At 44.0% G+C, this 14,004-nt stretch overlaps 1 protein-coding gene across 1 annotated transcript; it reads right to left on the bottom strand.

The window, feature by feature from the left end:
- Window positions 1-5,319: 5,319 nt before the first annotated feature.
- slc27a4 (solute carrier family 27 member 4) lies at window positions 5,320-12,667 on the bottom strand. Its single transcript, XM_030769395.1, has 12 exons — window positions 12,507-12,667; window positions 11,067-11,461; window positions 10,086-10,244; window positions 9,922-9,991; window positions 9,488-9,579; window positions 8,935-9,044; window positions 8,351-8,560; window positions 7,817-7,943; window positions 7,399-7,536; window positions 7,009-7,173; window positions 6,077-6,223; window positions 5,320-5,477 (listed from the first exon to the last, which is right to left on the bottom strand). The coding sequence occupies exons 1-12, from the start codon at window positions 12,665-12,667 to the stop codon at window positions 5,320-5,322; spliced, it is 1,932 nt and encodes a 643-aa protein (XP_030625255.1).
- Between the last annotated feature and the right edge of the window lie 1,337 nt (window positions 12,668-14,004).

Genomic DNA, 14,004 nt, shown 5'->3' on the forward strand with positions numbered 1-14,004 from the left:
GAGAGTGCCAGAACATGCACAGATCCTCCCCAGAACAATCCAACCAATCAATGACGAGGACAAACTTCTATATATTTTTACAATTGCTTTCGCTCATTCCTAGTCGATATGGGAGGCAAAATACAGTGCTACCAGTTTTTGGGCCGTGTGTCCATAATGCATGGAGCCTAAATGCAACTATGTCAAATACAGTTCTTACATCATATAATGAGTCATTACACCAGCAGACGATTAGATTCTGTTGTCCAAAAACGATAAGGTTATCTTTTAGAGCTTTCAGCTTTGAAAAATGCTGTCAAAGTGATTCTATTTTAATATATTTTTAAGTTAAAGAATAATCATTGAGGAGTACTTTGAATACATACAGCAATGCACGGAACACAGTTAAAAAAAAACAAAAAACATACGGAGTCAAGAACTGGAATTTGTAGGAATTTGAAAGCTTTGAATGTAAAATCACAGTTTAGTGTATTCATAGAAGTTACTGTCAGATTGGCATCTGAATAAAAGACTGTTCACACAACCAACTTTATATCTTCCATTCAGCTTCTCTAACACACTACTCTACCAAGCCTCCACCTACCTCCCACTCACCCACCTATCCTCTGAGAACTGCATTTATCTTACATTAATCCCAGTTTCACTTCAAATATGTCAGTGATCATTGACCACTGTGGACACTTTCCAGCAACTTCACCAAGACAGGTTCTGTCCTCATTACAATGACAAGTCTCGTTCCCTTACAATCATCAAATACAAAATATCTTTATTGTCATTGTACATGTACGAGATTCAGTGATCTCGTTGAGATCAAGTTGTCAAAATCTTCAGCATCTAACAATTTCTCTACTACCTATCCACTAACATCCACCCAAGTTAAGTTCATAAATCGATAATAAAAAAAATTAAATGACTTACAAAAAAAAAAACAAAAAAACACACACACACACAAAACAGCCAATTAGTTGTATATTTTTTTATTAATATTGATTCTCAATGGCATGTTTTTTTTTCCTTTTTTCTTTCTTTTTTTTTTTTACTCAAGAGCATGATTTACAGCTAGTCTTTGAGCTTTTAGACAAGAGGACTTCAGTGCGACACAGCACACCTCACACACCTCCCCTACACACACATCCACACGACACACTCTATACTAACTGAGTAGTGAGCAAAACATACAGAGCAACACACACTCCGTCCCTTCCCTTCCCATCTTTGCATGAAATTATTCCTGAGTACCCAACAGAAAAAAGGACAAACAAAAGTGTAGTTCCCACCAGTTGACAAAGAGGGGTGACCAAACAGAAAAGCAAAACAACAAGATGGTTACTGAACATCTTTCAACACATCTCCAGTGAGAGAGGTGTTATTCTTCTAAACACAAATAACACAATGACGTTTCTGACTGGCTGCCTGATGCAAAACCATGTAGCACACAGATCATTAGAAAGAACTGCAAATGTACTGTAAATAAAAATATAGGGGAATTAATTGGCCATTGGGAATCTTTCCTCTGGACAGTCTCTTACTCAACTGACTCTGTGTGGTCTCATAAAAGAGTTTGCAAAATAAAACATCAATTCATCAAACAAAACAAACAAACAAAATGATATCAGTGTGTAATATTTCAGGACACTGAATAAAACATACATTGATAATGAAGAATTCAAAGGGGGGGGGGGGGGGGGGGTATAGTGTATGGGATGATGTTCACAGTTTGAGTCCAGTATATGAACGCAGCACCGCCTACAGGCCAGACCGATGAACCACACCTCTTCCCAAGGCAGGGAGGGGGATGTCGTTCAACCTGATACGTATATACACCTCAGCACACAAACACACACTTCATAATGTTCAGCCTCTCTGATGAAATTTGTTCAGTATACAAGGTGACAACATTTGGAAATAATTCCAAAATGTAGCTGCAACAAAGGCCAAACAAAGGGAAAAAAACATTCAGAAATGTTCAGTTTTATGGCTTACTTTGTGTAGCTTTATACAGCAAGATTATAAACATAGTGTATCAAAATGCAATATTCCACATGAGTCATTTTCAGAGGTTAGCGGAACATAGTGTGTAAATGTACTCTTAGAGACATTACGCTGTTGCAAGAACCAATTTAAAGGCTTCATGCATTTACAAAGTGGGTTTGGTTTAGAAGGTGTGTGTGTGTGTGTGCAGTGGGACCAGAGGCAGGCCTAAACAAAATGCCACAGAAAAGAACTGTCTACTATAGTGCTGGGAAAGTATGTATGCTAGTACCCAGACACACACTGCACATTGAGAGAATGGGATTGAACAGAGATCATTACACTGCATATTTTTCAGTGATGATCTCCTGAGATCCCAGATCCACTTGCCCCCCCTTCATCTCACACATCCAGAGGAGCAGTGATGAAAAAAAAAAGAAAAAAAAAAAAAAGATACACACATTTAGCTGTAAAGAAAGCTAAACCAACTCAAATGAAACACAATTGTAGCTTTAAAAAATAATAATTTAAAATGGTCAGAAAAGAAGAAACAAATAACGGTAATGGCGGTGGAGACAGGTCATAGTTACACCACCGCACCGCCAGTGACTTGCACTGCACTTGACTGGACCGTATCTTCACCCCATTTTAATCCACTGGACTATTCCTTTTCAGATCCATTTCAACCTTTTCATACAACAATGCTGTGAGTCTTCACTCAAAACTTCTTTTTGTCTTTTGGTGCAAACAGACAGTGGAGTATGTGTCTTATACTGTTCACACACACACACACACACACACACACACACAAACATAAACATATATCACACACTTTTTTGATATAATTAAATAAGCAGGTGCCTATGTCTGAGAGAAATGATGAACTAAACATCAGCCTTCCATAGTCCCACGGTCAGCTCAAACAAATGATATCTGGCCCATGGAGAGGATGGCTGTGCTTTTTGGTTTTGTTTCTCACGTCTTTTACTTCTGGACAGGACTGAGTGAGCAGGGATGGGTCTAATGCACTGGGAGCTCGTAAAGGGCACAGACCAGCTTAACACATGCACTGGGACAAAAAAGACCGCACGATGGACTTAAAGAGAGAGAATGAAATGAATGAGTAAACAGGTGAGAGAGAGAGAGAGAGAGAGAGAGAGAGAGAGAGAGAGAGGGAGAGAGAGAGAAGGGAGAGAGGGAGAGAGGGAGAGAGAGAGAAGGGAGAGAGGGAGAGAGGGGAGGGAGAGAGAGAGAGGGAGAGAGAGATAGAGAGAGAGAGGGAGAGAGAGAGAAGGGAGGGAGAGAGGAGAGGGGGAGAGAGAGAGAGGGAGAGAGGGATAGAGAGAGAGAGGGAGAGAGAGAGAAGGGAGGGAGAGAGGAGAGGGGGAGAGAGAGAGGGAGAGAGAGATAGAGAGAGAGAGGGAGAGAGAGAGAAGGGAGGGGGGTCGAAACAATACGAGGCCAGAGAGGCACAGGGACAGAAGAGAAAGGGCCCAATTAGAATCACTATGTGCTGGAAAGGTGCACAGGACAGGACAGGACAGGACAGAAGACAAAGGGGACAAGGGCCACAAAGAGAAGAAGAGCCTGTGTTAGGTTTGAGTTTGTATGAGGCAGTGTATGGAATAAGAGATAAGAAGACCATCTGAGAGTGGAGGGAGGAGAGAGAGACAGAGTGAGAGAGTGACAGAGTGTGTGAGGTGAACGGGTGCAGTGGGACAGGGCCTGTGAGACTGGGTGGAGGGAGGAGAGAGTGATAGAGAGAGTGACAGAGTTATAGAGTGTGTGAGGCGAACGGGTGCAGTGGGACAGGGCCTGTGAGACTGGGTGGAGGGAGGAGAGAGTGATAGAGAGAGTGACAGAGTGATAGAGTGTGTGAGGTGAACGGGTGCAGTGGGACAGGGCCTGTGAGACTGGGTGCAGGATCTCACAGTAAGGCACAGCGCTCTGTTTGTGTTGATCATTCATGCTGCTGAAACAGACCAAAAAAAAAAACTAATGAAGGAGAAAGATTTTCCCTTTTTTTTTTTCTCTCTCTCTTCTTCTCCTCCAAACTCCTTAAAACCCGACCTGGACGAGGCTGTCCCGCGGCTCACGTGAGACGTTGCTACGGAGAGAGAGGGCGTGGTGAGGAGCGGTGTTCTTTAGCACCAGAGTATTGCACTCCACGGAAAAAAGCCTGGCTTTTCTATGTGTAACCTTCAGCATAGTCCACTTTACACAGGGCTTCAGTGTCACCCAGAGTGTCCTCATTAACAACCTTTAGAGAAAGAAAAACAAAGTAAACAAAAAAGAAAAAAAAACAAAAAAAAACCCAACTACACATCTAGGGACATGAAGCCGATCCTTCAAGCCCTGCCTGCACAATGCTAGTTCAGTTCGGCCGCACATCTAGCCCTCAGCTGCCAAGAGGAGCCATTCCATTCAAGCATGTGCAAAAGCCAAGCTCAAATGCAGTGTTTTCAGATAAAACCAGAAAGGTAAGACTGCCCCCTACTAACTTTGGAGGAGCAAAGACACAAATTTCACAATATATTAATAACATGACAGCACAAGAATTAGATGTCAATGATACAATCATTTAAATATGTGACAGGCTATTCTACAAAACTTAAATATATTTGGTGTGTGTGTGTGTGTGTGTGTGTGCGTGCGTGTGTGTGTGTGTCGTATATGTAAATAAATAGAGTTGATCTGAGTCAATACTATAGCTAACTATAGTGCTGCCACGCGCTTGGATTCATGTTGCACTTTAAAGCCACAAAGTTTTGGTCGACAAACGCAAACCTCTCCGCTGATGAACAGTGTCTGGTTTTTCAAACCCATGTGACACGAGGAGGCGGGTATGTATTGGGGGGGTGTGGGGGGTGTCCCTGACTGTGCAGGCCTGGCTGAGGGAGGGCTTCACTGTTTGACAGACAAGTGAGTGTTTTCTCAGTCCTTGTGCCATTTCCTGTGTCTTTTTTTTTTTTCAAGATTCTGTTTTTCCTCTTTTTCTTTCTATTCTGTTTGTTTTTGATTTCTTAGATGTCTCGTGCGCTTTCCGCCCCATACCCCATCGGGTCCGCCCCCGCCCCGCCCCTTCCGGTGGGCCGCGGGCGGTTGTGGGGGTGCGGGTTGCAGGGGTGTCACGTTGAGGAGTGTTCAGAGCATCGTATGGGATGAGTGTGGAGGCGCAGATGTGATCCGGACGGTCTTCCTGCTGCCCCTCCCTGTATTTGCTGAGGTAACGAGGAGCGGCGTGGTGTCTGGCGAGTTTTTTGGGGGTGGGGGTGGGGGTGGGGGTGGGGTAAGATGGGTGGGTAGGAGGAGGAGATTAGTGAAGAAACAGGCCGTCTGACGGTGGTCTCACAGTTTCTGCTTTCCTGAGACGATGCTGCGGTAGAGCTCCGTGTTCAGCTCCGCGTAACAACCCTTACTGGAGTCCAGGAAATAGAGTTTATCAGACACCACGCTGGGGTCGAAACCCTCCCGACGCATCTCGGTCTTCTGAAACTTAAAGGTCCCTGTGAGAGGAGGAGGAGAGAAAGGATGAAAGACAGAGAGAGAGAAAACGGGGAGTGTCAGACCTTGACCGATCAGTACACATCTGCAAATATACCCTTTCCACACACACCAGAGTTGATCTCTGAGCAGATTACAGATACAGCACGACTGATCTGGCGATGCTGAAGACTACTGCCATATGTTTATAATGCCATACGTTTATAATGCCTCTTGCACAACTCTATACAAGCACTTTAACGGCTTCCTTTTTGCACTTTTGCGATAAATGTTTACAAGGCCACTTGCGCAGCCGTATTACATATACCTCAAACACATACTACCTCATTCAATGCAAATTTGCACAAATGTGATTCTCTTGTGTTTGTATGGATACTCTACTGTTTTTATTGATACTTTTGTGTTTCCTTTTTATCTGTATTCATGTCATGTATGTCCCTGGGTGTATGTATGTTCCTGTCCCCCCCCCCGGCACTGTTTTGGTGAGGCCACAGCCCTCTCTTCATTTATACTTGTGCCTGCACATTATGTTAATGACAATAACATTGAACTGAGTTGGACTGAGCTGAAGTGAATCTGTCTGGACTGAAGTGTGACTGACCTGTTTTATTTACTTCTGGCAGAAAGCGCAGGAAGACGGGGCGGGCGTAGGGGGGTAGAGCTTTCTCCAAATCCCGGGTAAACTTCTGCAGGTCTGTGGTGTTGTCTGGGTCTGCAATAGCTGCCATGCCAGCCTTGCCCTCCACACCTGAGAGAAAACGAAAGAGAGACAAGTGCACTACTGATCAAAGTCAAAGCGGACTAGACTGAAGTGAATGAGGACGGGCCAAAGGTGTGTCATGTCATAATTTCCTTACGTACCAAAAAAAACCCCAACCAGACCTTACACACAAAGACTGCTGAATAAAGGTACTGATAAATAAGATAAAACTTAGAGATATATCTATGCAAATTCATCTGTGGAGAGTTCCCAGTGCTAGATAAAAGAACTAAAGGCTGTATTGACTGATAAAAGATGATCACACTGATACAAAAGTCCTTCTGCTGATGTTGCTCTTTCCACAGTTAGACTACTCTCTTTATCACAGCACAGTTCGAGTGAAGCTAGAATTATACAAACAGATTTTCCTCTGCTCACCACAGATAGATTCCTCCCTTCCTGTGTTTTAAAAACTGAACGCTGCTTAAGACACACCCAATTATGCCAAAAAAAAAAAAAACCCAAACAAACAACGTCCCTTTGAAAATATTCTGCATTAAAAAAAAATAATTTTTTTTTTACCTGAAATGCTTTAAAGACATTATAGCTCAACAGCTTTGAAATAACAATTATAATTCGGTAAAACTTTGCACACAGTCTGGTATATCTATACATATAACCTATAAAAGTCTGATTAAAGTTGTCACTTTGGACCCACGCGGTGTATCAGTTGGAGAGTTTTTATAATACACTGAGGCACAGGAGAACTCTGGAGTCCTGAGTGACTTGCGTAAGAGATGTGATGAGAGAGTGGGACAAATGAGGGCTGTTACCTGGCACCTCCACCCCATACACTACTACATCCTTCATGTCCAGAAGGCGGCTCAGGGTCCCCTCCACCTCTGTGGTGGATACATTCTCTCCTCTCCAGCGGAATGTGTCTCCTGTGCGGTCTTTGAAGTACATATAGCCGTACTGGTCCATAATGAGCACATCACCTGAGAAAAGAGGAGGAAAAAAAGGATGTTCAGCTCTGTACTCTGACCTCTTTAGTTTCAGTCAGGAAACCCACTGTATGTGTGTGTGTCTACCTTCTTCTTATGAGATGTCAATGGGAAATCCCCACAAGGATGTAAAATATACAAAGACAAATCTGTGTGTGCGTGTGCGTGTGCGTGTGTTTGTGTATGGGTGTGTGTGTGTGTGTGGTGAGAGTGAAATACCTGACAAGTAGGCACTGTCTCCCTTCTTAAAGACGCTGTGAGCAATCTTCTTGTTCGTGGCTGACTGGTTGACATAGCCATCAAAACGACGCAGGGGGTCAGTCTGAATGATTCTGCCCACCAGCTGCCCAGGTTCACCTGACACACAGAACACAACAGAAACAGTCCTCAGATCACGGCATCTACTGCAGTGGTGAACTAACATCCAAGTTTTTAAAGTTAGTACTTGTTCTTGGTATGTGTGAATAAAGTAACCTGTTGTTTTGGACCAGCTCAGTAAGAAAGGGCGGAGACTCGTTTGGAGAAGAGGGCAGTGTGTATACACTCAGCCCCGTCTTCTTTCATCTCACCTGACGTCACTCCCCTTTCGTCTGTGATGACCGGACTGTGTCCAGTGTGTGTGCAGGTTAACACTGACCTGGTTTGCAGGGGATACACACTCCATCGGGGTCTCTGATGAGCTCCATGGTCTCCTCGTCCACCCTGACCAGGCGAATGGGATAGATGAAAGGCATGATCTGGCTGTTGAAGCCGCAGGCACCGGTCTGTCAAACACAGGGTTACCACAGGTCACCGTCATGTTTTTATTACTTATAAAAGTACTAAAAATACGCAGTATTGTCTACAGAGGAGCTATATCTCTACAGCACATCATCTGTCCCCTCTATTAGTATAAGGTTCTCTTTGGATACACTGCCAAATTGCTTTTCATAGAGTCAAAAGTACACTAATCTGAACGGAAAACCACCGCCCACAATAACACACAATCACACACAACACCACCACTAAGGACAGCATGTTCTCTTAAGCGAAAACAACTTCACCGCACAATCTTGAACACACATTATGACACCAGTACAGTAATGGTGTGACCGTGCATGTTGCTAATGGAAACACTTTGTAAGCACTTAAAAGTTGAGAGCTGTGATAGGAGGTCCGGGGGCAGGCTAACCTTGTTGTCGAAGTTCCCCAGGCTGCAGTTGCACTCGGTGGCCCCGTAAAACTCTGCGATCTGCGGCACGTTGAAGCGGCCAGTGAACTCCTCCCAGATGGAGTGGCGGAGGCCGTTTCCTAGCGCCATGCGTACTCGATGCCTCTTCTCGCAATCCCGCACCGGCTGGTTGAGCAGATAGCGGCAGATCTCTCCGATGTACTGCACGATCTGCTCGACAGGCGGGTAAAAGAGGTCTGATTTTCACCACAGAACTATAACCACCTCATAAAAAAAAAAAAACCATCCAAAGCCACCATTCGCAGTGCTGTCTACCCTGCATACAGGCCTGTGCCTGGCCAACTCCTTTTCTGAACTGCTGTAATTGAGACTTAACAACATGCTCAGCTGGAAAAACATGCGCTCTGTGTGTTCCCCGGGTGCTGCGCTAATGATTGCCGGCGGGAGATCACCCCCCCATCCTACGAGACGTATTTTGTTCCTTTCTCGCTCTGAGAGACATTAACGCCCTGTCACAAATCTGTTGGATGCCACTACCCGGGTCTTTACTCTGTTTTTTTTTTTTTCCCCCCCTCGTCACCTACCGTGCAATTGTATTTAATGCAGTCATCCCAAAATTTGGATGCAGAGAACTTCTTCCTAATGACAACAGTCATCCCGTGAATCAGGCACTGTCCAACACCCACGATATTACCTGAAAAAACAAACAAACCCCACAATCTTACTCTATAGTGCACACCATGGCAGACTCTACACGTACATTTTGCACGGGACTTTTTGAAAACTCTTCACTGTTTTGACCACATGTCATACTGGGCAGAGTCTAACACACACAACAGTTTTGGTAGTGCTCATAGTCACGCGTTGCAAAACGATGTGGCTAACCAAACCTAGGAGTTGATTTCAGAAACGCGTTCTCAGCTGCTGTTCCCCATCACGTACACAGGAAGTCTGCCGTGTGTAACAAAATCACACTGGAAACGCCTTGTTTTCTCTTTTCTTGGTCTCTCATTAAAAAAAGTGAGAATGCACATTGTCTCTCAAAATTCTAGCGTATGCTGCACTCCAGCGGTTCGTGCAGGAGACGTACGGCCCTGCTGATTAAGTGAGCTGGGAGAATAAAGTAGCTGATGTTACCTGCTGAGTGGTAAAGTGGAAGGCAGTCATACAGAATGTCATCAGACCTCATCCTGAAGCCGTAATAAACCAGAGCAGCCATACGATAGTACCTATCAGAGAAAGACAACGAGACCAGAAGAGAAAGAAATAAACCAAACAGACTACAGAGATGGATAGATAAGAGATAAAGAATATCTACCACCAAAACTTAACCTCTACCTCTCTCAAAACGTAAAATTCACTTCTTAGGTTAGGTGTGTTGTAATCTGCTTTCTGAAGTGCAAGACCTGACACAGACACACCTTACTCAGCCAGTCAAGGTCCAGTGGAATCTCAGAGTATTATAATAAGGGTCTTAGATTAAAAGTGTAACAGAAACCCACAGGTATGCAGCCCTCCAGATGATGTATCCAGTCAGATCCAAGCTTTATGTTTTCTCCACGTAAGCTTACCTACTGTGTACCACAATGGCTGCTTTGGGCATCCCAGTGGTGCCGGAAGTGTAAATGTAGAAGAGTCGATCTGGAGAGGATTGGGGAAAAAAAAAATAAGCTTGGTTGTATGCAGCTTAATATAGAATCCTTGCTGGATTCTTGGATGTGATTGGCTGACTGACCTGTAAATGAACGCTGTGGTTGGCTAGGCAGGTGTGTAGGGGCAGCATCAAGGAGTGGCTCTAAACATTCTGTTCCTTCAGGCACTCGTTTAGGGTCCCAGTCACCAGAACAGAACAACTTCACCGTCTTCCCCATGGAGCTATGCACCTCACACATCGCTGAGAGAGTGAGACAGAGAGAGAGAGAGAGAGAAGGGGACAAAGCAAATGGCACAGAGGAGAGTCACGCAATACGTACAGGCAAGTATGAGAAACAGACAAGAAAAAAAACAAAACAACAACAATAAACCTCACTGAGCTAAATCAATACAAAATCCTGCTGAGTCCATTTTCTCCACGAGGCATGGCTTCCAATTACTTAAAGTCAAATGAGACTAATATATGTCTATTCATCTGTTCACAGTGCAGAACGCTGAAGATCGCGTTCTTCTGACCTTTGTTCTCATATCATACCCAAATAAATAAGCGGCAGTGACGCATCATTAAAGTGCAGTGCTCCTGCCAGTCTTTGCCAGTTCAAAATCTCGTGGAAACCGCATTACCTTTGACCAAGTTTCATTTCCTGTTATGTTACTAATTCTGTGAGGCAATGTATGAATAAAAACTCGTGAAGCGATGTCACTCACAACAAACTTGCGCAACTACTCCAGACTCTGCCACAAAACTCAGAGTAGTACACAGCTCCTATACCAAACTTACACCATGTTTCACAACTGTTCAAAATATGTTGCAAAAGGCTATGTTAATGGATGAAAAGAATTCGTGAGCGGAAATGAGTTACTAGGAAAAAAAGCCTGTCAATTCATTCACTTGTCGATAAACTGGGGGGAGATTTTCAATAGTGGAAAAGAATAACTCTAATTCTCTTCATAAACAGCTTTGCACCATCGTAACGCCGATTCCACGATTGGGCAAGAACTTTCAACATCCCGATCAAGCTGATGACCCCTCTCCCCATGGGTCCATGACCCCGTGACTCACCGTCAGTCAGCTCGCTGCCAAACACCACAGCTTTGGCGGCGGAGATGTTGACACAGTGAACCAGAGCCTCCAGCCTCAGGTTAAAGTTTATAAGGGCTGCCTCCACGCCGATCTTAGCCATACCCAGCCACAGGCCCACATACTGCGAGCGGTTCTCCATAAACAGAGCCACCACGTCTCCCTGCTGGAAGCCACGGCTGAGGAGCAGGTTGGCCACGCGGTTCGAATACTCGTCCAGCTGCCTGAAGCTCCACCGTTCGCCCGTGCCCTCGAAAATTAGAGCGGTCTTGTCGCCATACTTGCGAACCGTTTCGGCAAAGATCTTAGGCACGGTGTTGTGCTCCCGCAGATGCCTCTTCACGTTAAGCTTCACCTTCAGCAGCACACACGCCGCACTGTGGAGGACAAAACACAGACCAATAGGATCAAAATGGGTTGGGTTTTTTTTATGTCAAAGCCACAGCAAGCACACCACAGGGCAAATACAGCTAATGACAGCAAAGCAAATGAAGCCAAAATCAATTAGTACACAGTAACTGCAAAGCCTTCCAAATCTTGTAGCATTTCATCAAAAGACAGATCAATTATGGACTCAAAAAAAAAAGAAAAGCCTACTGTAAACAACTGCTGTCTGGTGATCTTAATAGTACAAACTGGATGGTGATTATGCTCATGGGCCTCTAAACCACAATTACAAGGACTGAAAGAGACATGAATTTGAGATAGGGATATTATATTACTTGCCATACTGTGTGACAACAAGCTACAGTTTATTAATGTGAGTGTGTAGTTGTATTGTAATTTTGGGGTAAAAACCACAGCTATATTGATTATTATATTATAGTACTATAAATCTATCGCTATCATTGGTGTTAGTAACTTGGTGTGAGTAACTATAGGACAGACCTTACTACCTGAGGTAAATCTGAAACCAAACAGGAAGTTAACAACAGTTAGAGGTCATATATAGTTTACAACTCTTCACTTACATCTTATTTCACTACCAGTCAAGCAAAAAAAGACAGTGTCTTGGAACAGGTGCTCAAACAGGTTTAGAACTTAGACAATGACTCGTCCTACATCCCCATTCAGTGTGAAAGACTAGGCTGCACATTCTGCTCCACCTGCTCTCTTAAAGCACACCTCCATAAGATCACAAAAGTCTTTTTCAGAAGAACACTGAACTTGTGTTACAGGATGGTAGAGCTTTTCTTGTTTGAAAGGAATGCGTCTAATGAAGAGTAAGTTCTTTTTGAAGAGTAATCCCAGTAAAGTTGGTAGCAGTTAAGTATAACTGTTATGGTGTACTTACTGTTAGCAATCAAGTCTCTTTGATGTATGTAACAGGTTACTCATAGACTCAGTTGTTTTGACCAGTAAAGAACAATTTTCTCATTCAAACAAAAATGAATGAAACCAGATAGCAACTTGTCTACTTACTGTAGGTCCCTCCCCACAGTCTTGGCGAAGATATGAGCGAATTTCCATCCTCCAGAGCCCAGGTAGAAGATGATGATTGCAGGGATCACCTGGTACCAGGGGAGGCCCAGGATGAGCCTAAGCAAGAACAGCAGGGCTGTACAGCTTGCCAGACGCAACATGCTAATCAAAACAACAACAACAACAAAAAAAAGAAATCAAGTCACAAACCTGTGTAACTAGAAAAAGACTGAATGCTCGCACAAACAGGATCTCACTGATGCCTTGTGATGTAATCCCTTCACTTAGGCAGGTTAAGGGAAAAGAAGAAAGGAGAACAGATTTATACAATTAAGCAACGAGAGGGAGGGCTCAGCTGACTGATCACTGATTGATAAAGCCTATTATAATACTGGGGTGAAAGTATGAAGACATAAAACCTAAAGAACACGAAAAGATAAGGAGTAAAGCAGACGTAGGGCAAAACCTTTGCCCTTTGACGCGGTTCTTTACAGCAGGGTCAGTCGTATTACCTGAGCAGTGTTGACGGCAACCATGAGCTCATCACCCTCTCATCAACTAAAGAGTAAAGTATCCAGAGACGCTATTTAGCAAAGATCATATTGCACAAGCCAAACAATCAGGCTATCCTAGGCAACGCGTCTAGCAGGCCCTCATTAATGCAAGAGATTAGTCGGTGCAAATATTAATTCAGTTTGCTTCCCCTCTTTCTGCATGCTCTGAAAAACCCTTGATGCTTTGCAAACATGTCAAACGATTGCTAGGTTTACAATTAAATAGTTGGGTTCATCCAGCTCCATGCAGATAACTACATCTCTGAAAAACAAATAACGATGAAGAAGAATACGGGCCGGCTATGAAATACTGATGTGTACTGAATGTGAAAGTATGTTAACATTATCGGTCTGGCCATCATGTCCTTTCGGAAGCAATTAACAAAAATTAGAGCGCGCTTACAATGCGGTAACTACTTTGTGAGGTAAAGGGACACGAGTTGTATTTCAGTTTAGCCTAACGTTTTCAATCCTCAGAGCTGGACTGCCCCAAGCTATATGCTTACTGATATGAATTCTGTTGTCCCATGCCGACACCAGCCGGTAGTAAAAAGAAGAGAAATAGTATTGCCGACTTGTGATCTTAAACATCACTGACCCAAAGACGTGTTTTTATTTTCCATTGTGTGGAATGTCATGTCTATACCACCGTCGTGTGTCTGTGCGCCCGGTGCGCGCATCACAATTTACTCTTTGCAGCACAATGACTCTAACGACGCCTCACGCGCTTCTAAGGGGAATCCACAAGCAAGCACATCTAATGTACAGTGAGTTAGCCTAATTCCGTAGCCATTTGGAAATACGAACATTACGGCAATTGAGAGGAGTTTTCACCTCAGGGCCGCGACTGTGAAAGCAAGGATACAGCAGTCGACGTAACAACTTGTAAACCAGCCCCGGAAATCAATACGGGCATTTGCCTCAATGTACTGCGGTAGTCAAGG

Source organism: Chanos chanos, chromosome 3, assembly GCF_902362185.1.
Source record: "Chanos chanos chromosome 3, fChaCha1.1, whole genome shotgun sequence".
In the NCBI taxonomy this organism is placed as follows: domain Eukaryota; kingdom Metazoa; phylum Chordata; class Actinopteri; order Gonorynchiformes; family Chanidae; genus Chanos; species Chanos chanos.